The sequence below is a fragment of the Accipiter gentilis genome, chromosome 20, assembly GCF_929443795.1.
Source record: "Accipiter gentilis chromosome 20, bAccGen1.1, whole genome shotgun sequence".
NCBI classification, from domain to species: Eukaryota; Metazoa; Chordata; class Aves; order Accipitriformes; family Accipitridae; genus Astur; species Astur gentilis.
In genome coordinates, this window is record NC_064899.1 from 16,236,257 (window position 1) to 16,258,881 (window position 22,625).

The following is a 22,625-nucleotide window of genomic DNA, read 5'->3' on the forward strand; positions in this document are numbered from 1 at the left end:
TAATTCAATCACTACATTAAGCACTTGACTGTGAAAGCGAAAAAAAAAAAAAATAAACACAGGAAAAAGAAAAAAAAAAAAGAGAGAACCTTGTTTGAGGCTGTTGTGAAATAACTCTTGGGGGCTATGTGACAGTCTGATTCCATTTTCAGAATGATTCATCATCTTCTCTTTCCTCTCTGTATGTCTCCTTTCTCTCTTCTCTCTCTCTCCACGAAGGAAGTTTAATCCTAGTGATTTCATCCCATGCAGGAAACAGTAATAAATGTGTAGAATTCATATTTTTCTAAAGGGAACTTAAACTGCTGCTACGAATTGTGTACAAGACTGGTTTATGCCACATGAACAGAGAATCACACATTTGTTTTGGTACTTTTATTCCTCTTTTTATTCAGTTGTACAGTACTTCCAAATTCAAAATAAAAAGTAAAAGTTGTTCTGTATCAAACCATCTAAGCAATAAAATGTTATATTTAAAAATTATAGGTTACAAAATGGACGTGGCTCTTCTTGTGGGTTTGTTGTAACTCGCTTTCAGACTTCTCTGCTAGAGGACGACGTACAAGCCGGAGCTTATCTGTGCAAACAGCATCACCGTTTCTCTTCCTTCAGCTGTCTTGAGTTTAGGTTGGAGATGATCGCAGCACTTAACTTGGAAAATTCACGTTCGTTTTGACCAGCATTTTCTGGTAGTCGGGCCTCTTCGAAACTGTGCTTTTCCTCAGTGCAGTTCTTAACGTAGGAACTGAAGATGGCAGAAAAATACTTCGGTGCTGATTTTCCTGCACAGGCATTGGGTCAGGGTTCTCCTTCCTTTTTTTTTATTAATTGTAGCCCCATCATCACGTAAGTGAGCGTCCTTCTAGCACGTTGTGGTGATTAACGGTATACCAGTCATTTTCTGTACAAATTAAGTAGGTTTCTGCCAGCATAGTTTTCTTCTTGCATAAATGTGTATGGCTGTGAAATCTTCAGGATGTATTAAAAAGCCACGTGCATGTGTCAAAAAGAGAGAAATCCTTTGTTTTAGCTTGTTGGAGCTGCCTTAGCTGCATTTTATATGCTTTCCTATAAATAAAACGCATTTCACAGGATGGTGAGCCAAAGAATCATCCGAGTTGCATATCCAGCTCTGGAGGCCAGGGAATCGCAGCAAAGCCGAAGCATCCGCATCTTCCTAAGTCCTGGTGGGATGGTTCTTTCTGGCAGAGAAGTGAACCGGATTCAGAATCAGAGAGACATACCCAGGGGGTAAACTGCTGCTGCTTTCCTTCCTCTAGCCTCCTGTACCTCCGTGACAGAGGTTAAAATTCCCCACAGCACTCTGGTGAGGACCCGGTCCCTCACTGCCAAATGGTGACAAGTTGAAAGAAAACCAGTCAGCCAGCCAACCAGCTCTGCCCCAAACCGAAGACAGCTGATGAAGCAGGGCTCTGTGAGCCATCTCTGGGTCAGCTGAAGGGGTGGAAACAAGATTTCTGAGGGAAGAAACCTGCAGAAAAATCACTTTCTTCCCTTTCCCACCCGCTGGTGTGAGAAAGCTCCCCTCCTCTCGGGAGACTGACGGGAAACTCACGTCCAAAGGGTGCGGGGACCTGTCATGAGGTGTAAAATCAAATGGGACGAGTCTATGTGGCTAGAAAGTGATTGTGATTAATTAATTACAAAATAGATGGCTTCGAAGGCACTTGGTTCTTGGCCATGGAAGGGTACAACCGGTGTGCCCAGCCCTCTTCTACCTGAATTTGACTGTGACCGTTCCGAGTTGGGAATTTCCCTGCTCTTCTTGCCTCGGACAGGGTAACAACCTGCAGGACGGCTGAACTTTGCTCCTTGCTGGTCTCCCTTGCTGCTCCTTGCTCCTTTCCCTCCTCCTGCCTCCGCTCCTCCCGGCACCAACTCCCGTGGGAGCGATAGCTAGAGCTGGCCTGAAACACCGGGTTAAGGGAGGGACGGGGCGGTGGCGGTGCTGTCCCCACCTGCCTCTGCCAACTTGCCGCCTCCTTGCCGCATTCCTGCAGCTCGTTTCCCACCTTTTTAAAGGTGAAACTGTAGGAGAGCGGCACTGGCTCCACCTCACAGCAGTGCCTCAGGCGTGGAGTCCGTGAGCTCGCCCCAGAGCATTAAGTTTGGGGAAGACCCAAGTCCTCTGCCACCACGGGGATGCCAGGGGCACCAGGATGGTGTCCCTTTCCAAGCGTGGAGAATGAATCTGTGGGCTGTGGACCCTGTGGATGGGCAGGAGGGTTGGTTTAATGTGGCAGAAAACCTTGTAGCAATCCTCTTAGTAGGAACTGAAAACGGCTTTCTCCTTTGCTGTGCTTGTTGTTTATTTCTCCTGTGCCAGATTTGTCTCTCATTTGGCAGGGAAAACTGCCAGGAGTGTATGAGGAATCTCTGGATGATGGGCATTTGGAATAGGCTGTTGTGAAAGTGTTTGAACTTCTCTAGGGCCTTTCAGTAAAGGGTTGTGAAGCAGTTTGCAAACATCAATTAATAGGAGGCTGTAAATAAGAGAGAAGTTTGCCGGAGAAAGGGCTTTTCATCACGAAAGGCCTGATCTATTTTCATAATCTCAGAGGCAGAGGTTAATGTGGTGAGGGCCAGCTCTGCTGTGGGCTGACTTTCCGTCAGTGATTTTTAGCCTGTAACCACACAGGGAGCGTGGCCGTGCTACTCGTAAAAATGAAATGTGTGAAGGTTAGGACAAAATGTCAACCAGCGGGGTCGGTGGCTCTACCCCAGTGTGTGATCCGAGCAGCTGGGATACGAGGAGCAGCGAAATGTGCCTCTTTGCAGTGAGTATGCGAAGAAATGGTCCTGTGGCGACTCTGCGAGCGTACTCGGGACTAGCAGCCCCTGCCCCCAGACAAGGAGCGGGGTGCAGGAACCAGATCAGTTACATTTGGGTAACTAACAGAACTGATGCATTAACCTTTCCACCCAGCTCCTGTTATCCGATTGTAGAGAGAGTGACAACAGCTTAGACTTGGCAACTAGATTTATGTTTTAAATGAGCAGCACCTGACTTTTAATGAACCTGCATTCAAAAGAAATACTTGTATTTTATTTTAGGGTGATGGCAGTGCTAGTTGTGAGATGTAGGCATGCTTTAATCAACAAATACTTCTCCCAAGTGTTTGCAAGTCAAGCTTTACCATGTGACCTGTGCTTGGGAATGGAAAAGTGACTGGGTAAAATCTGGCTGTAAACAAAAAAACGTAACCTTTTCCATTGCCATTTTCTTCTATTTCTACTGAAGCGTAGCCCTACTTGATGCAGAGGGCTCCCAGGGTAGCAGCTGGGGAGGAGGCAGAACACGGGAGGACACACGCCACCTCACGCGCTGCCGCCGAGTGGGACACAATACTTGTACATTTGCTCACTTGGCCAGTAAATCCCTTTTTGGTAGCAGGATAGTTAACACCATTTCATCCGTTGCCTTCAAGATGCTTATATGACTGAAGCTTTACAGGCTTCAAGGTTACATACGTCAGGTCCATTTTTTTCCACAGCTGACAAAACCCAAAGTATCAAGCTGCCTGTGTATACACAGAATTCTGTGAAAAGTCTGCACCACAACACAGTGAGTTTGATTTCTGATGTCCTGTCTAGATCGTTATCTGCCGGTATCTTTTTGGAGTTAAAACCACAGAGGCCTTCTAGCACTACTACCTGAAACCCAGAATCAGCGCTGAGCTGGTTAGAAAAGCTTGCCAGGGTTGTAGGTGAGGGAAAGGAAGGCATCTGGAGAACCAAGCAACACGTGCACCTCATGGTAACGCACTTTGGCACAGGATACAGAGCCAGGTGCTGCTTTTAATGCATTTGGCTATTACTTCTTGGTGAATGCACTTCTCATAAGCATTGGAGTTTTTTTCTGAACCAAAATATTGTCTTTAGCAGCTGTAAAACACCTGCTTAAAAATGAAAGTACTTAATTTGAACAATGCTTAAGTAAAAGCGATAGCAGCTCCTCCCAGGGTTCCCTGTGGCAGTGTTCTACTGAACCGCAGCTGTGGGATGTTTTGCAGTTTGTCAACAGATCCATGGTGGCCTGTGCTTATTACTGCTGCAGTCAATCAGTGACATCTGTTTTGGAGCAATTGTACAAATTCAGCAAAATAGCAACGACGGGGTGATGGCCCTTGGGGATTGTCACTAAAGGAAAACTGGAGTAACCACACGGAGTGCTGCACCTAACTCAAGGATCAGTAAATGACACCTGGCAAGGTGCATTTAACAGGAGCAGAGGCAGTTCAGTCTCAACAGGACCTCGAAGGAACATCTTGCCCTGTATGAGCATGGACTAACACCCAGTGAAGTCAGTGATCATTCTGGCTACGTGACTGCAACTGATGCCTCATGCTTCATCCCTGTTGTACCTTGTAGTTGGGGGTGGGGGCAACAGCTTGCTGCAGTATCACAACCTGCCAGACTACCAACACATTGGAAAGGAGATGGTTCCTGTGTAGTGTGGCTTTTAAAATACGAGCTAAATCCTGTTTCATTTGTTTTTTCTTTCTGAAAGGCTGCCTTTCCTGTGGTGCCTAACAGCAAGATGTGCCTCCTGGTTTTCAGCTTGCTTATAGCAGCAACCAGTTTGGATTAGTTGGGCAAAATGTCATTTCCAGCTGTGAGAAGTAATTCCACTCTCTATGAATGGAACCACTATTACAAACAACCAAGCATTAACTTAAAAGTCTTAAATACTGGCTCTAAGGAAATTATAACATGCTTCGTAATCAAGTTTGTTAGGGTATTTACACTTGCTTCCAACTGTCACCAAAATAACAGGTTATAATGCTTGCCATACTGTATGGGATAGTCATCAGATATTTAAATTCTAGCTCTTCCTTTCCAACGGAAATCTTCAATAGGGCATTTTAAGACTTTCCTCCTTTCTGTGTAGATTCCTGCAAAAGAAAACAGTTTGTTCTTCCTGTCTCTCTTAGAGACTCACTGGTGGACTTGCCAGCTGATGTTGGGATCAAGCACGCTGTCACGGTAAGGTCCTGTGCACTGCTTGCTTCTGTACTGCTGTGGATCCAGGCTTATGCAAGGAAGTATGCTTCAGTGTTCTGGGTGGACTGGACTCTTTAAGCTTTCATAAAGAAAATACTCCAGCTAAAGACAGAATGTGGACCTATTTGCATCTGAACATGGTCAAGGTGCACATGGAGTTAAAAGGCCCAATTTAATCTAACTTCAGTAGCAGGAAACCTTGCTGAGGAGCCTAGGACCAGGAAAGCAGATGACAGAGGCAGTGTATATGCAGCATCACTATTATCCCTGCTTCTGCATACCTTAGGCTGACCCTGTAGATGGCTATAGCCCTGACTTTTTCTGGAAGCAAATGCAAGACACTATTTACAGCTTTTAGTTTCACATTGTCAGTTATTTTCTTAAAAGCACAGAAAAATGCAGTGCTCAGACTTACTTCAGTGACCAAGACATAGCAAAGAATGATTAAGAAAAGCCAGACACAGTTGCTCTAGCCCATCAATTTAGATGCTGCTCTTTGAGAAGGGAGTGCTCTTGTCCTTGTCTGTTGAGAAGCAGCTGACACTGGCTTGGGAGATCCCTCAGCTGGCAGCTTTTGGTATTGCTGGCTATATTTTCCATCCAGTGAACCTAATACTGTATTTTGTCTTCAGGGTGAATGCTTTAATCGCACATGGTCCACCAATGCAGATTCGTCCAAATGAAAGCTATACTGTCTAGCTCTAACCAGGCCCTGTAAGGCAGGACTGTATCTGTTTTACTAGAACATATACTGAGGTTATCTTGAAAATTTCTCTTGTTCAGACACTTGTGTCGCTATGTGCATTAACTCAAAGTATTCTCTTCACTATGTGAAAGAGCCAGCTCTTAAGTTATGGTTTCATTATGTGAATTTAAGTGGCCTCAGTTAAGGCAGGACAAGCTGTGGTTTCCAGGTAAGCTGAACAGACTGAAAGTGACGAGGAAAGACAGGTTAAGTTTCAGTTTTCCCTCACCAGTTAAGGGACTGGAATGGTATAATGCTAAGTCTTGGTTAATATAAAATTTATAAACAAGACTACTAACAGGAGGGGACAGAAAGCCTACTGAAATTAAGACTGCAGTGGCTGGCTTAGAAATAATAGAGACCAATATGAAATCTCAAAAATCCATCTTTATCTTTTCAGGGAAAGATGAGGCAGACTTCAAATTTGAGAGTTATTTTTATGTTCTCTGGGAGCTAAAAATACATATTAACACATCTGCTTTGAAGTTTTCCCTTATTGATCCACAGATCTAGTTCACAAATACAGCAGTCTCAGTATCCCTTAATTTTAAGCCATTTTTGGTGTGCTTTTGTTAGCTTTTTTCCCAGCAAGGCTTACCTTCTTCTCTCTGGATGCAGTATACCTGCTTGAACTCCTACTTTCAGTATCATTGCCTGGAATATTGTTTGCTTGGTCAGACAATGGCATGCACTTTAAAGCTATATGTATTTGGCCTTGTTACAACCTCATGTCTCAGCAGCCTTTAAGCATCTTAACAGATCCTTTTCATGCTGCCTACAGTTTAACAATAGGTTATTCTTTCTGGAAACGTAGGGGACTATAGCTCAGATCAGGATTCAAGAATTTACTCAACATTTTCCCAGGGCCCTCCCTTATTCCTATAAAGAATTTTAATCTTAATACTAGTCCATTGACCGAAACATCACAGAATACTTCCTCACTATTATTCCCATTCCAAATCCACTTGTAGAAAAGCAGCTTTTTAAGAATAGCATGTTTTCACTCTTTGCATATTTGCTACTGCAGGTTGCTTATCAAGGAAAAGAGCACCAGCAAACCACTCAGGCTTTTTGGTGCCATATTCATGCTTTATTAAAAAAAACAACAAAAAACCCAAACAAAACCCCCCAAAAAACAAACTACACAATGCTAAGATAAAAAAAATCAAGTTTACTTTACAAAAAACCTGCAGCCATTTTCAGGAGATCTGATCTCACTTAGAAATCAAAGTCAGCAGGTAAGAAAGTAAATGTTAATTTAACATTTTGGTTGCAGTACATCATCTGAACTTAATCATCCAAAACAATCAGTCATTCTTAAACTGACTGTTGATTGTGTAGATACAATCATCTATTATTACTTGATTTAAAAAAATCCCTGGGAAAATTTAGAGATAAATGGAAAAATGTCAGAAGAATGTTATTTAGCCCACCTATAAACTCTTGCAGAAACATAAAGATCTTTCTGACTTTTCTAAGTTAATTACAATTCCTCTGTGTATTTGAGAAAAGTCTTAGTGTAAAGCTGCTAAATTCAGCGAGGGGATTAAACTTGTATACCATCAATCTATGTAGTTGTCCTCAAATTACACAAGTGCTATGTCTCATTGTCTCCATGGAAGTGTATTGTGCAAGTCTCAAGTAATTTCAAAACACTCCTGAAACAGCCCTTGTGTCACTCCTATGAGGTAGGTACTGTCCTTCCTTTGGACAAGAAAAGAGAACAGACTCTTAACTGCTGCTCAGTACATCAGGCACACTGCAAAACAAGACAACCAGCCTACATTGGTATTTGACTTTCCTGCTGCTTCCCTGAATTCAGAGCTTTCAACCACGACATTTTGTTTAGCACAATGCATTCCAGGAATAAACAGCAAATTTTGCTTTTGATTAGATCCATTCCAAGGTAAGGAAGATGTTCAGCATAACTTGTTTTGAAACAAGCAGAAGCACTGCCGTCACTAGTCTGCTCCATTCATCTCCATGGCCTACAATTTAATTATTTTGTACATGAAGAATAAAAATGATACTTCACCTTTTAGTCTGACAGCAGCCACTCTTCTTTCTCAGATTAAATGATACTAGGGGAAAAAATGAACTGCTATCACAATGCAGACAGCAGAGGGCTACAGCTATCAAATGCAGTTCAAGTATAGCTAAATTAATGCTTTGCTACCACTGTAAACATGAACTCCAAAGTTTTTCTTACCCCAAGTACAGCCTCATTAAGACTTCACAATTTTTAAAATTACTTAAGGAGCTGTGAGAAAGGAATGAATAGTAGTCCTCACACTACGGCCATAGTTATTTGCAGTCTAAAACCATTTTAGCATCTCTTACTAACAAGGAAGAAACCCTAGTCCACATTTTTCACAGCCCTTGCTTCTCTTCTCATAACCTTACATGAGCAGTTGTGTGGTAGCATAGAAAGCTTGCTGAAAACTAGGCTAGTAAGAATGCTAGATGATACAAATGCTTGTGATACCACATGGAAAGGGGTGGCATAGAGACTAGCAGAATGGCTACTTGTTCCATCTTCAAGTCAATGAAGCTATACTCTACTCAAATGATAACAATAATTATATCCAGTTTATGTACCTGTGACACTAAGCTATCTGTATGTGTTTAAATATTGAGTGGAAAATTCAAGTACCAAAATAAAAGTTAACCAAGAGGATAAAGCAAAAACTATGTTCTCCCATTTGAAGAAATCTGTAGTCAACTGGCTTATTCACTAGAAATAATGTAAGGGATGCCAAAGTTCAATTACCACTACACACTAGAATGTCATTGCCGGCTTTCAACTACAGCAAACCAACAACAAACACGAAATTCAGAACTGTTACTTCATTTATCATGAGCAGCAGTGGACTGCTGGCCATTCCTATGAACTGCTTCTGGCTGAGAAAGTTACAATGAACCAGCCACAGTGAATGCCAAGTTGTAGGATCAGAAAGACAGTCTCGGTACAACCAGACTTTCCCATTGCCAGTTCCCATGCAAGTTGCTAAACTGTCTCCTCTCTTTTTTCATGCGCAGAACTTAAGCATTTGGATGTTAACCACTGAGTGCAGAGGAAAAAGCAGAAACCTTCAAATACTTATTCCTTATCTGTACAGTGCTTCAGTCCTTCACTTCTCTTAAGTCCTAGCCTGTGTAAGATTCCTAAAGGCCCAACTTGCTCTAGAACTCAAACCAGTAAGGACTAAACTATTTATCTGAACAAATAAAACTAGGATATTACAAATTATTATCTTCTGTTCTGATCCTTTGTCTTTTTTCCCTGGAGTACCACCGTATCCAGAGCAGTTCTCATCTTCACCCCCTCAAAAGAGTACCCTTCTACCTTGGAAAGAATTAAGAGTATACAGTTTAAGATTACCTGTTACCAGAAGGTAAAAAAAATAAAAAATCTCTTGATTTCAGGTTAGAGACATAATCCAAGAGAGGGAACTTAAAAGTTCAGTACATCAGGTGCTGTGCAATAGCTACAGGGCTTTAGTATACAAAGCATTTAATACATAAACACTTTGTTGAATCAATGCAAGCTTGAATGTAAGCCCATGAACCTACCACAGAACCAGTCAGATTACATCACTGAAGGCAAACAATGCTGTTCCACACAATTTGAGTGGAGATACCTCTTACGAACATAGCATTCAATGGTTTGCTAAGTGATCTGTATGATGATTCAGCAATCTTAACTATTAAAATTATTCTGCCTGGGAAATATAGAATATATAATATAGAAAAATATTTCATATTATCAGGAAGTTGAACAAAGCATCTTTGGGGTTGCTTGTCCTATTCTTATCTTTTCCACAGCAAGATGAGTCACGAACGTCTTCACAGTTCATTCTGGCAAAGTGTATAGTAGAATAGTGCCAGTACAGGTAGTTTCAGAGCTTAGATGCTTCAAACATGCTATGACATCATTTGCAAGTATTGCTCAGCATTCATTGGATTAGAAGCTCAGTCCCTGCAGAGCAAGTTTAGAAGAATCTAAAAGAACACTTTGACATGTGGGGATCAGGAGGGGAGGAAACAAAAACAGAGGTCTCAAATCAATGCCTCTTGCCTGAACTCAAGCTTCCAGATAACCTTCAGATACAGGAGATGCAGTTGAGATGCAAACAATTCAAGCCTTGTCCAAGTGCCTGAATGGCAGCAAACTGACACTCTGAGTTATCTGATCTTTCTACTGTCAGTTAAATCCCTGAATGCAATGGATGTGGATCAATACCTCAAGTACCTGGTAATCATGTAAGCTGTGCCTGCCACAAAAGAAAAATCACATTTTGATTGTATATAGCTTTTCTGCTGTAGTACTGAACTAACATGCAGTGAATAATGGATATGCATCTGTGTTACTAGTAGGAAAGACAAAGTAATTTAAAAAAAGAAACTCAGACCAATGTACTGAACAGTGGAAAGAAGTTTGAGATTTAAAAACTGCAAAGGGTGGATTAAATAGTTTGCCATTTAGAAAGATTATTTGAAGCCAACAGTTTTTCAAATTCAGTTTCAACTGTGTACAGTAAATGTAAAGTCCTTGCCCCATGTAACGCTTTAAGAAAAGTCCACATTTTGATGCATATGACATTCTAGTTTTTGTGAGAGAACCAAGAACTTACTGAAAAGTTGTTCTGGATTATTCAATAATTTCTTGAGTAAACGTTGCAGAGCTACCACTATAATCAGAATACCTAAGCTGCTGGCACAACTCAATAACTAACCATTTAACAAGTTGGGTATAAAAAAAATTTATGTAGTAATACCAATTCAGCACACAAATTCCATGCTTCACAAGTTCTGCTGCTGTGTAAGAGTCTTCTTAACATCTATGCAGATAAATTCAGATTTTTAGGTCACTGCATGCCCAGCCAGATCAAAACAGCAGTAAAATATCTACCACTACAAGCAGCTATACCCAATTGTGCCTTTAGAATGCAAACTATGCAGAAATCTAGATGATCAGTGCCTTGCCACTGAAATAGGACCACACACACAAACTTCAGTGTGTGCACACTGTAGAGAATGAAGTTACTTACTGAAAAAGAAAAATGCATACAGATTCCAATACAGACATGACACAATCAAGACAGATTAAGTCACTAGACATTAAGATTATGGGGAGGAGAAAAATCCTTCAAAGACAGTGCACAGATGACAAGCCAGCATTACAAAGAACTCTAAAGGCACATTTCAGGTAAGATGGTTCTGTTAAGACCAACTGCTTACACACGCAGGCACAAATCTTAATGGCTACCTCCCCCCCACCCCCCAACAATGAACAAAAAAAAAAAGAGAAGTGCATTTTCAGTAATATTAACACCATTCAGTTAATCTGTTCAGTCCAAATGTTTAGCAGTATTTTCCTTATGGTGATACGGATTCTCTGCACTACTCCAATCCAAAAAAACCAAACAGGCAGGATTAGTAAAGGTTCAACTGTTGTACTAGTTAACATTTACTCATCAGAGCCCACTGATCTCTTCTGTGCCCTCTTGTAGGGCAACCTCCTTGGTGAAGCTTTATCTAGATAAAAAAAAAAGAAAAGTTGCATCAATTGCTACAGCTACTTCAGATTAGATGTTATGTGACCATGTATTTTTCTAGCTCCCAAACACAAGCCAAACTGCCCTTCTAGTGCAATGCATCAGCACAGAGAAACCAGTTCAAACAACTTATGACTTTTTAATTATTAGCATCCTACATAGAAGGTAACAAAACAAGAATGTTCCTATTCTGTAATATGCAACTCCAGGGTGAGGGTTGTTCAATTTGCCAGTTACTAAAATGCAAAAAACACCCCCAAAAAACAAACCCCACACAATCTCCTGATAAGACTGCATGCTCTGCCATTTAGAAAAGTTTCATGTTCAATAATTATACTTTTAGAAAGTTAATGAATTATTTTGATCATTACTAGTTTGAGTTTACCTGTCTGAAGAGTATGTGATTGACCCTTCTTTAGACAGCTTTGTCTTGCATGACATATTTCCACATTCATACAGATTAACAGCAGAAGACAAGTGTTTTGGTTGTGAAATAACACACTTTTCCAGGAAGCATCCACATTTGACTATGAAGATGTTACTTTGTAATCAGTTATCCCATATGAGGAAGCCACCCAGCTTTAGCTGTATGATCACTGCATGCCAGAAGCATCATCCTACATTTAAGACTTCATGACAGGCCTATAGTTGTCCTTTACAAGGATGGTCCTTACATAGGTAGAATTTCAATCCTTGCAATATTGTAGAGAAGCTACAATACTTGGTACGAAGTGCTGAAGTCGTTGCTAAGTGTATCTGTTGACTTTAAAATGCCCGTTTTCTTAAACAGAACCATCTCCAATAATTTCACTGTTTGGAGTATGTGCAAACACAAGGAGCAACCATCACACCTTCACAAGCCAATCAGTACAGTATGAAGTGTCCTTCAACAACAAAATAGTCAAGGAATAGTCTGAGGAACTTGAAGGCCACGTATTTCAAAAGATTCTAGTGTAGATTTCTAATTAAAACTAAGATGAGCTGAAGAAAACCACAATTAAGAACATAAACATCAGTTTTTCCTAGACTTCAGGTATTACGATATGAATCCTTATTTATCTTAAAGGGATGGGGGCCAGGATTTGAACCCATTTAAAGACAGCTTGCTCTTCAGAAAAAAGAATAGCATTTAGAACTTCAGTCTTTCTTGCTAGATTGAGGCTTTTCAAATTCCTGTGTCTAGATTTTATACTGTCATTCTTCTATCTCACAGAAGACCGTGTACAAGCAAGCTTACATTTTCAGAAGTAAAACAGTCCTTATACCTATGTAATATAGGCACAATTAAAAAGGGTGAAGGAATCAAAAAAGTCCAGCTCCTAGCACAACTTCCTATCAGAGCTAAAGCCTCTAGTCCTTCTATACTGAATAAAGCTCAGAATATGCTTATTTCATCAAAACAGGAGTCTTTTTCAAGTAAAGGTAGTTCCTGCAAAGGGTTTTCAAAGGACTTGTCCAGAACGCACTTTAAGTGAGGCTATCTCACTTCACACCAGCCAATGCTACTGGTGATAGGAGTCTACCTGGGATAAGGAAGACCCAGGAAGATAAACCTGACTATTAAACTGTTATACCCAAGGCTGAGGTTTGTTTCTCACTGAAACAAGATGCACTCAGCCATTGGTCATGATCCCTCATGTAACATCAGATTGACACTACAGCAAGATAGCAGGGAAGGCAAGATACACACCTGCATTTTAGATAAAGGGTTCTGGGAACTGGTAGAGGAGACAACAGTAGTTCAGCAATATTCTACTGAAACTACATTACTACAATATAACCAGAAATAATACATATACATATTTATAATATATGAAAACAAATTTATATGTATATAAAATGTGTTTGTGTGATTGCATGCTCATGCTGCATCACCAATCACTGCATGCAGGAAGCTGTACTTCTATCTATGCCTAATTATCACATGGACAACACATTAAGCACTTTCACTCTTTAGATTACCAGAATTTGCCTCACCTCTTCTACTCTGCACTGAAGCCATGGGAAAGCAAAACAGAAGAAACAGCAAGAGAAGTTAGAAATATGTATAAACACACAAATGGTCTAAAGAAATCAGATGTTTGGTTTACTGCCAGCATTTCAGATAAAGTAGAACTTGGGCATTTGGGCTTGTGAAGGACATTGATATCAAGACTGTTGTGGTTTAACCCCAGCGAGCAACTAAGCACCACACAGCTGCTCAATCACCTCCCCCCACCCAGTGGGATGGGGGAGAGAATCAGGGGAAAAAAAAGTAAAACTTGTGGGTTGAGATAACAATTTAATAGAACAGAAAAGAAGAAACCAATAATGATAATAGTAACACTAATAAAATGACAATAGTAATAATAAAAAGACTGGAATATGCAAGTGATGCACAATGCAATTGCTTACTACCCACTGACTGATACCCAGTTAGTCCCTGAGCAGCAATCCCCCCCACTCCCACCCCCCCCAGTTTATTACTGGGCATGACATCACATGGTATGGAATACCCCTTTGGCCAGTTTGGGTCAGCTGCCCTGGCTGTGTCCCCTTCTAATGTCTTGTGCCCCTCCAGCCTTCTTGCTGGCTGGGCATGAGAAGCTGAAAAATCCTTGACTTTAGACTAAATATTACTTAGCAGCAACTGAAAACATCAGTGTTATCAACATTCTTCTCATACCAAACTCAAAAACATAGCACTGTACCAGCTACTAGGAAGACAATTAACTCTATCCCAGCTGAAACCAGTATGAAGTCTTAATGTGACTTTGGTTAATACACACTTATGAAGCTTATTTAAAAGCTTTGGTCTATAGGCAAAGTTAGAAACAACTTACAGAAACTTTGAGATGACAGATATTTTCTCCTATTTAAACCTCCTTTGTGATCCAGGTTTTGGGTAGAAATTTTATACTGTTCAAAAAGAGTCTACAGAACAGATTGTAAAGGTCAACGATAGTCACTATTGTATTAACCAGTGAAGTTTGTTCTGTACAAGAATAGACTGCTAATGTAATAGTCTAATCATTAAGCACAGTGCTTCAGCCAATTTTTTATTCCCTAGAAGAGATGTATGTTGTTCTGAGAAACTGGATCAGCTCCTTATTCAGTTACAACTGATTAAGTTTGTTATGTTCTCGTTTGTGGAAGGCAGACTACTTACTTATTTGATTTAAAGTTTCTTGGGGAATCCAGCTCATATCAACATCATTCTGATTTGATGTTCCCATCTCTACTTTCTGTACTGGTCTTTTCCTCTGAAAATTCAAGAAAAAAATTTTTCTTTCCACAAAGTTTTGATGGCACAAGTATTAACTAATAACATTATATTTAATGAATTGCAATTATTTCACTAAGACACAAACTTAAGGCTAGTCAACGTACAAAGCTGTCTTTGTAGCTTAGCTTTAATTATCTTTACCACTAGCAATTTATTCACTGAAGCTTGGCATTAACACTCCTAATGCCTCACAATACTTATTCCACACAAAGATACCAGGATTTCATGCATGCCTGGGCAAGTTCATTATACATGTTACAAAAAAATACAGCTGATTAATAATCAAACTTTGTGATGACCCATTTTGTTATACTTTCTCAGATTAGTGCAATATTCTCGTATATCACCTTGCAAAATAGATTTCAAAGGACAATAATAATTCCATGCTTCTTCCCAAAGGAAGCCACTTCAAAAATATCATAAGCCAGACTGCATGAACACATAACCTATGCGCTGCATACAGATGAGACTTAAGCTTTCAACAGCTTTTGCTTGCCAGACCACTTCCATGGACAAACTCTTAGCTGTAATAGCATTATAAATGGAATCCAGAGGCCCTAATGAACTTTATGGCAAAGCATTGATAAGAATAAAGGACTAGACAGCTGTTTTCCCCAAAGTTTGAAATGGATTAAACCAATAGATATAAATAGAGAGCATGGGGAAAGTCTACCCAGTAAGTATTGAATCAGTAGCTGCACACATCCACTGGAAGGTATCAAAGATTCCAATTCAACCACTTCAGTGTGGTGCCAAAGAACAGACCCAAAGTGCATTAGGTAAGCAATCTAAATGTCTCCAATAATGAACATTTTTTAAAAACTTTTTTCCAGTAATCTTTAAGGTCTTAGTTCTAAAAGTAAGTCTTCTAAAGTTCTACCTGTACCACCATATGCAAGAAGCAATTACTGAATTGCTTTCTTTTCATACCAGTAAGGTCTTGTATTAACAAGCACATAGACAAAATGCACTACCCACCTTCCTAGATTCTAGTAACTGATGTAGGCCAACAATGACGAGTAGACCAAGTCCAGCAAGGAACATGTACATGAAGATCCTTTAAAAAACAGTTTAAGAAACCACTAATTAAAAATATTAAGTGTTTAATAGAGTTTACAAAGAGGCATAGAAACTAAGACTAGCTTTGGCCATGTGCCCACTTGATCTTTCCCAAGAACTTTTGTAGGGGGTAGGTGGGGAAAAAAACCTATGAATCTGAAACTGAAGTGCTAGCAAATATTAAGTAATTATTCTGACTTCGATTTCAGAAACTGTAATCCTAAGTTTAATTCTGAACAACAGAACATTTTAAAAGTGCCGTATGAACTGAGAAACTGTTATAAATAATTACTGAAATTGAGTAACTGCAAGAACTCTTCTGCAGTATCATGTTTCAAGACATTGGGTCACAGGTAATATTTATATTTGTGACTGCTATAACCACTTACAAAACCCTTAAAAATCTCTTGTATGCTTTTAGTACGCGACTGCAAAGCAAGTACTGCTAGTATACTAATTTATTGGTAACAAAGCTTTGAAAAGCCTTGCTTAACTTGTTCTGTGTTCCACAGTTAGAATTCTACTTATGCAAAGAATCATTTTTTAAATCTGAGCATTTGCATTTGTTTTGAAGAATTCTACCTGAAATGCCCGTTGATACTTAACAAGAGGTGAACATAAGTTATATTTAAAATTAATCTGGGGAGCAGGCAGGAGTTTACAGGTAAAGAATCTATTCCAAATTGAACATGTTAACTCAGTTTTATGACAAAGAAAATTATGGAATTAAACTACAGAAGAGACTTAATTGAACATCCCTGTTCAATTTAGGGTAATTATCTATTCACAGGACATTAACTCAAACTGGTTCTAATAATTTGAATTCTTGAGAGCTCCTTTATCAGAGTATCACACATTTTCAAGTAACCAATTATTCTGTCATTGATGCTATTCTCTATTTGAGAAATATGAATTAATGCAACAGCTATTTCTTTTGGTTGTCCTTTTTTAAAAGGAAGCTTGGTCAGCCGGGAATTTCTACCTGTGGCATGAGAATTCAAATATTCAGCATTATCTACAAGTATTTCTAAAGTTTTTTTTAACTCACAGGTTCTCTTAAAATTCCACTCCAGTGTTAGAATATTTAAAAGCATATCAGCACAGCATATACTTGCAACATATAAGGCATGTCAGATGTACTTAGTCTTTAAGACAAAAAAACCCCCACACTCCCAAAAGATACCTGCTACAGAAAGGGCTTAGTGCCACAAAGAATGAGCGTTAGTTTCTCTATCTCATACTCTGAATACATCTTTCAGTTTACGTAATCTTGGATTATACAGGAATGCTCCAGAAGCAAGTTATTCAGTCTCCACAGTAGGACCTACAGCCCAATACTATGGACCCTCTGCATCTTTAACTCTCAGGAAAAAGCACAGTAGCATAACAAAAGCTTAACAGCTTTGAATTGCTATGTAGCTGTATAACATAAGGTCCTATTCCAGGCTTAAACCCTCTGAGCCAAAACAGATGTGTAAAATGCTCACTGACTTAGTACCAATCCTGAAGATCCCTAGCATTAATACAGATCTTAATTTGGGGGAAAAGATTGTATTTTCAGTCTATCAACATTTTACAAGTCAAATGCCTGTGATTCCATCAGCAAAACACAGCAGACCTAACATTCAATAAAATGAAGATACAAGAACTAGTCTCGCTGGCACCATCAATAACCTGTTCTACCAGTGCACCAACTAAACCTGAATCTCCAGCCTCCTTACGTTTCTCCATCCAGCCCATCTTCTTTTTCAATAATTGTAACAGTTTGATTGAAGACAGCATCTTGAAACACATTGCCCTACAACAAAGTTTCCACATAACATTTTAAACTCATTTCTTGAACACATACACAAGTGTTTATCTTTTTCCACGTTCTTGGAAAAATTCTAGAAGGGAATAACTCCTGCACAAGACCTGATGAAGTTTATAAGCAGTGCAAATTTGACTCAACACAAAAGCGCAAACTTTTTAGTCCAAGTACAAAGAACAGTCACATCTAGCCTTCAATATGTTATTTCCTGTAATGAGATATTACATATGAAGGGTTCTCATTAGAATAATCAAAACATAAAGGTGCAGAAGCCTGTTAAACTTTGACCTGCACTAAAAGAGAAAAGAACCCCCCGTTTTAATCCCCATTTATGCTTTTGGATAGTCTTCCCCCAGACTGCAACTACTGGCCATTTATTTGCTCAAAGTCAAGTGTGCAGATGGGATTCAGGTGGATAGCTAGGTTAGCAAAGCCCAATCTGAAAAGCACAATGAGATTTAAGTTATTCTAAAGAAAGCTTTATGTTTTGTGGGTTTGGTTTTTTAAATGACTACAGCCCACAACTACAGTTCTAAGGCATTCTAGCTTACACTGATGACATAACTTTAAGTCTAACATATACAGAACTAAGTGTACATGGAGGGCTATTGTGAAACATGTAGACAGTCTCTTACTGTGCTTATGTATCTACTGATTTGCTTAAAAACCACAAAGGCATTCACTTTCTGAAGAGGTAGTAAATTGACTAAACAGTTCCTTCCTGACATTTCCACATCAACTAGAAAGATTAAAGTGAATTACAACATCAGGCTTACATTTACATCTCTGTAGTTGAGATTGATAACTAGTCCAAAAGGACGACCACCCATAGGCTCAGCAGGGATGAAAGAGTACTCAAATGTGGCTTGTCTCTGAGGTGGAACTACTGTATTCAGAGGGAGAGCTGTGAAGTTCTGGATATAAAACTGGTAGTCTTGAGGATACCGGAAAGAAGCATCGAGAGACTCAACAATGAAATCCTCTGTACCCTTATTGGTGAAGCCCACCAGGAATTTTACAATGTTGTTTGCTGGGAAGTCTAAAACACAAAAAATATTCATTCAACCATTAGAAGCTTCATATACCACATCTAGCCCATTTCTAAACAGAGAGTGTCTAGAACAGGTTCTGGTTTTTTAGAGCATCACGAAGATGGTAGATTAGCACAGGACTCTTACCTTCACCTTTCACAAATAAAATGGTTGTATCGGCACTAGGTGAGGCTTTAGGTTCTCCTGACAAGTCTTCTTCCTCTTTTTCTTCTGTCTAAGACAAGAGACTTTTTTGAAAAATCCTATAGCGAACAGCAAAGCAAAGACCATGCTCGTTTCATGAGAATCCCATGTGTCAAAGCATGCAACAATGGCATGCATTAAGATCAGTTCCTGCTGCTGCAGGATTAGCACCTAGTCTGTTCTCCCTCTAGATTTGACTAGCATAGTTTTCAGCATTTATCCTTCTACTAATATTTGACACAGTGACTAATCTCAACTGCATTTAGCTGTATTGAAAGGTTTCTTATCAGAAAGCAACAGTAAGGCCTCTGTTTAGTGGTGAAAGGAAAGTAATAGAATCTAAATATTAAGTGTTCACATCTAAGCTATTTCTATTTAGAAAACAAGCATTTCCAAAACTACAGACAACCATAAGGCAAATGAGCATTACTTTTACTACAGAGGGAGTTTATAGAAGCTTTCTATTCAGTGTTCATTAGTTAAGTGTTACATATGCCTGGAAATCGTTAGACTATTGGAACTAAACAGGTTGGTGGATTCACTTGTTCAAGCTCACCTTTCTGATGATTCACTTTTTAATTTGGCAAAGGCATTAAGGGCTTATTTTCCACATGGGGATCATGGGATCACCGCCTCCCCCACCAAATAAAACCAAGGCTGATCCCATTTTGAACTGTCTGAACTAATTGCTTGCAAGTCAGTTAGATCATTTGATTTCACTGCTTAAACAACCACCTGAAGCAGCAGTAGCCTACTAGATTGGTTGCACATGCACCATGAGCTAGGGAAGCCATGAACCAGAGCTGAGCACCTAGTGCAAAACTGTATCTTCTATTTCAGTGATAAATAAAAGAAACTGCCTAAAAACTGTAATGTTTTGTACCCAAGTCATAGACTATTCATTGAAAGCAAATTACATCCAAAAGGTAATTTAGTAATATTCTGTCAATACTGAATACCTAGCATACCTTCTACCACATAGCAAAGCTGGCCGACCATAAGCTCACAAACATACCAACATCAATAAAAATCTAATAGAACCAAAGAACAGTTTACCAGGTCTCCATTTTTATTATGCATGTCTTCGCCTAATAATGTCCCAAACTTTCCTATTTTACACTAGAAATTTGAGAACTTTTTGTACCAATTTAAATACACTAAGCATCTAGCAAGCCTAATACTTTATTGCTACAAGCAGATCACATAACTAAAGTATTTCACTTTGTCAAGATGAAGCAAGTGACCCCCAAACAGCAATACAGCCACTAGTAAGCAAAAACAGGCTGCAGAACAAGGTTTTCAGAATTAATACCGAGCTTAACTAAGATTCTGTTGCCCCTTGAAAACAGGTACCAAAGCAACCAGAATGAAGTAGTTCTGTACCCCAGTATCCTCCTCAGTTTACTGAGGCACAGCTTAAGCTGGAAAAAAACCTATGAGGGGCTCCTATGAGAATCTGGTTCTCTCATTTGGTGTAAAATTACCAAGTCTGTTGGCTCATCTTCTTCAACTTCAGCTTCATCATCTTCATCTTCAACTACAGTATCTTCCACAGCTTCCTCATCTTCTGTAGCATCTTGAGCTGCAACTAATAAACCTGAACCTACCAAAAGAAAACGCAAATACAAGAAAGCTTTTTCAATGTCTAGTTAATCAACAGAAAACTGACATTGTAGTACAATTTTCAAACTAATGTTTGAAGAATTTTAACTTTCTGAACTACTCATTTATGTGCCAGTAAGTTCAAAACCAAAAAGTCTACAGCTGGGTAACAAACATTCACACAGCAATGCTTAAATTCACAGAGAGCAAACAACTTGCCTTAAAAGCTGTTGTTTAATTTTTTTTAACATGTCATCATATTAAAATATTTTAATTTTGTTTTGTCATTACAAATGTGAAAATAAAAAGACATTGCTACTGCCAGGAAATAAATTTAGTGACTACTGTTTCTTCCAAGACTAGTAAGTTTAACAAAAGATTAGCATGTCCTTTACATCTGCTGGTATCAGAACACTACATTTTCACAGGTAGTTAAACAGTTACTATTTTTGCACTTATTTTCATTCAAGTTTTAAAATATAAAAAAAGTCTTTTTTAATATGACCTCCTCAGTATCATATGCTACTATACCCATATGTTCAAAGAACCACAACATTATTCAGAAAAGAAACCTGATCTAGAGCATGGCTCCAGAGCAAGGCTCCAAGACAAGAACAGTCAGATAGTTCATCACCTCTTTGCTTTTATGGAGCTGAGTCTCATACATTCAAACACTGGGCAGATACGACTAATAAAAATAGTGGCCACAGGACAAAGTTCTGTCTGTTTGCAGTTTAGAGCACATGCAGGCTAAGCTAAGAATTTTTAAAACATGTACACAAAACTAGATTTTTTTTTAAAAAAACCTAGCGTCTTCCAAAAACGAAAGAGTAGAAATGAATGATTGATTTACACAAGCCTGAAAAAGATCTAATTGCCATTAGTACACATTTAAAATAAATATTTAAAGCCTTTCACAGGGAATAAGAATCCTTGACCAGGCCAAGTATATCCAAGGACCTCAGGATTGTCAGTCATAGCTAGAAAAAGCAAATGCAACCTTCCCCCCAGTGCCTTTAGAGGGTACACTCAAAGACTTTTGCTCAGCCACGTGCAATACTTGACCTAAGACTAACAACAGTTAGATTTCATTTGCTGAAGTTTCAAACTTTAAGTCTACAAATAAACTTTTTTTTTTTAAAGTAAAACTTTCGTATCTGAACAGCCTACGGGTAGGCTACAGGCATTCTCCAGAACCAACTGCGCTAGCACGTTCCCCTAGACCTCTAAATTCGGAGCCTTTCCCAGGGCTGTCAGAAGGGCTGCTGCTGATGTGGCAAGAGCGGGAACGGCGAAGCCGCCGGCTGGGGGAAGCCGCTGCCACCCAGCCCGTGCGCTGGGCCAGACGGCTGCCCTTCTTCCCTCTTCCCAGGCTTCGCAGCAGGGAGGGCAATTTTCAGACGGTGAATCAGATAACGCCGCGGTGTAAACAGAGACCAGCGATCTGAAGGACGCTGGGGGCGGTGGGGGGTCGGAGGGAGGCGAGGTGGGAAGGCGGGCGGGCAGCCAGCGCCTCTGCTAACGACAGAAGCCAGCACCAAGCGGGAGCGAAGGAAAAAAAAAACAACCCCACCATCCCAGACCCGTTGCCACAGCCTCCAGTGGGATTTGAGCGGGACAGCCCCCCCCGGGGTGGCTTTCCGTGGTCCGTTTCACCGCTGGTCCCCGGATCGCTCCCCCGAGGCAGCAGCACCGCAAAACGCGGTTCCCGCCGCCGGTACTCCCCGCTCCCGCCTCCTCGGGGCGGGGGTAGAGCCCGGCCTCCACAGGAACAGAACCAGGCGCCGAGGCTCCGTCCCGGGCCGAGGAGGGGAGCCCCGGCGGCGGCCCATGTGCGCAGGGAGGCCCGCGCCCGGCGGCGATGAATGAGCAGCGCCCGCCCCCGCCGCCTCCTCCTCCTTCCCCTCAACGGCAGGGCGGCGAAGGCGGCGCTGGGCTCCCCAGGCCCGGCGGCAGACGGTTCTCCCTCTCCCCGGGAGCCCGCCGCCTCCTCCCCTCAGCGGCCGTTACCGCTCCCCCGGGCAACAACGACCGACCGGCCTCACCTGGGCCACCGCGGGAGCCCCCGAGCAGCAGGGCAGCGGGGAAGGCGAGGAGAGCCAGCAACAGCAGCTGCGACAGGCGCCTCATGATGAGGACGGCGGCGGTAACGACTCACACACACACCTCACCGGCCCGGCGCCTGGCGCTGCGGGCTGTCTAAATGGCGGCGGCCTCCATCCGGGGCCGCTCCCGCCCCGGCCGCGCCCCCCGCCGCCCCGCCCTCCCCCGCCGCAGCGGACGTGGCTCCGCCGGGGAGGAGGTGAGGGCGGTCACGTGAGCGCAA

The 22,625-nt window shown here is 40.8% G+C and overlaps 1 protein-coding gene across 3 annotated transcripts; it reads right to left on the bottom strand.

The window, feature by feature from the left end:
- Window positions 1–342: 342 nt before the first annotated feature.
- Window positions 343–22,534, bottom strand: SSR1 (signal sequence receptor subunit 1). Of its 3 annotated transcripts, XM_049824192.1 has the most exons (9): window positions 22,345–22,534; window positions 20,182–20,300; window positions 18,641–18,728; window positions 18,239–18,501; window positions 17,374–17,450; window positions 15,572–15,650; window positions 14,477–14,570; window positions 11,245–11,308; window positions 343–1,202 (listed from the first exon to the last, which is right to left on the bottom strand). In XM_049824192.1, exons 1-9 carry the CDS (start codon window positions 22,427–22,429, stop codon window positions 1,178–1,180), a joined length of 894 nt encoding a protein of 297 aa, XP_049680149.1. In that variant the 5' UTR covers window positions 22,430–22,534; the 3' UTR covers window positions 343–1,177. The 3 variants fall into 3 exon arrangements, with proteins under 3 accessions (XP_049680149.1, XP_049680148.1, XP_049680150.1); XM_049824191.1 differs by lacking the exon at window positions 11,245–11,308; XM_049824193.1 differs by lacking the exon at window positions 343–1,202 and having other exon boundaries at window positions 6,188–11,308.
- Between the last annotated feature and the right edge of the window lie 91 nt (window positions 22,535–22,625).

Bases quoted from the DNA above. Each gene is read 5' to 3' on its own strand.
- SSR1 (XM_049824191.1), bottom strand. From the start codon at position 22,429: ATGAGGCGCCTGTCGCAGCTGCTGTTGCTGGCTCTCCTCGCCTTCCCC. The intron at 14,571-15,571 runs GTGGGTAGTGCA...TTGAATTTTCAG, and splicing joins AGTTACTAGAATCTAGGAAG to AGGAAAAGACCAGTACAGAA. The intron at 1,203-14,476 runs GTAAGTAGTCTG...CTTCTCTGCCAG, and splicing joins AGAAACTTTAAATCAAATAA to AAAGAACCATCCCACCAGGA.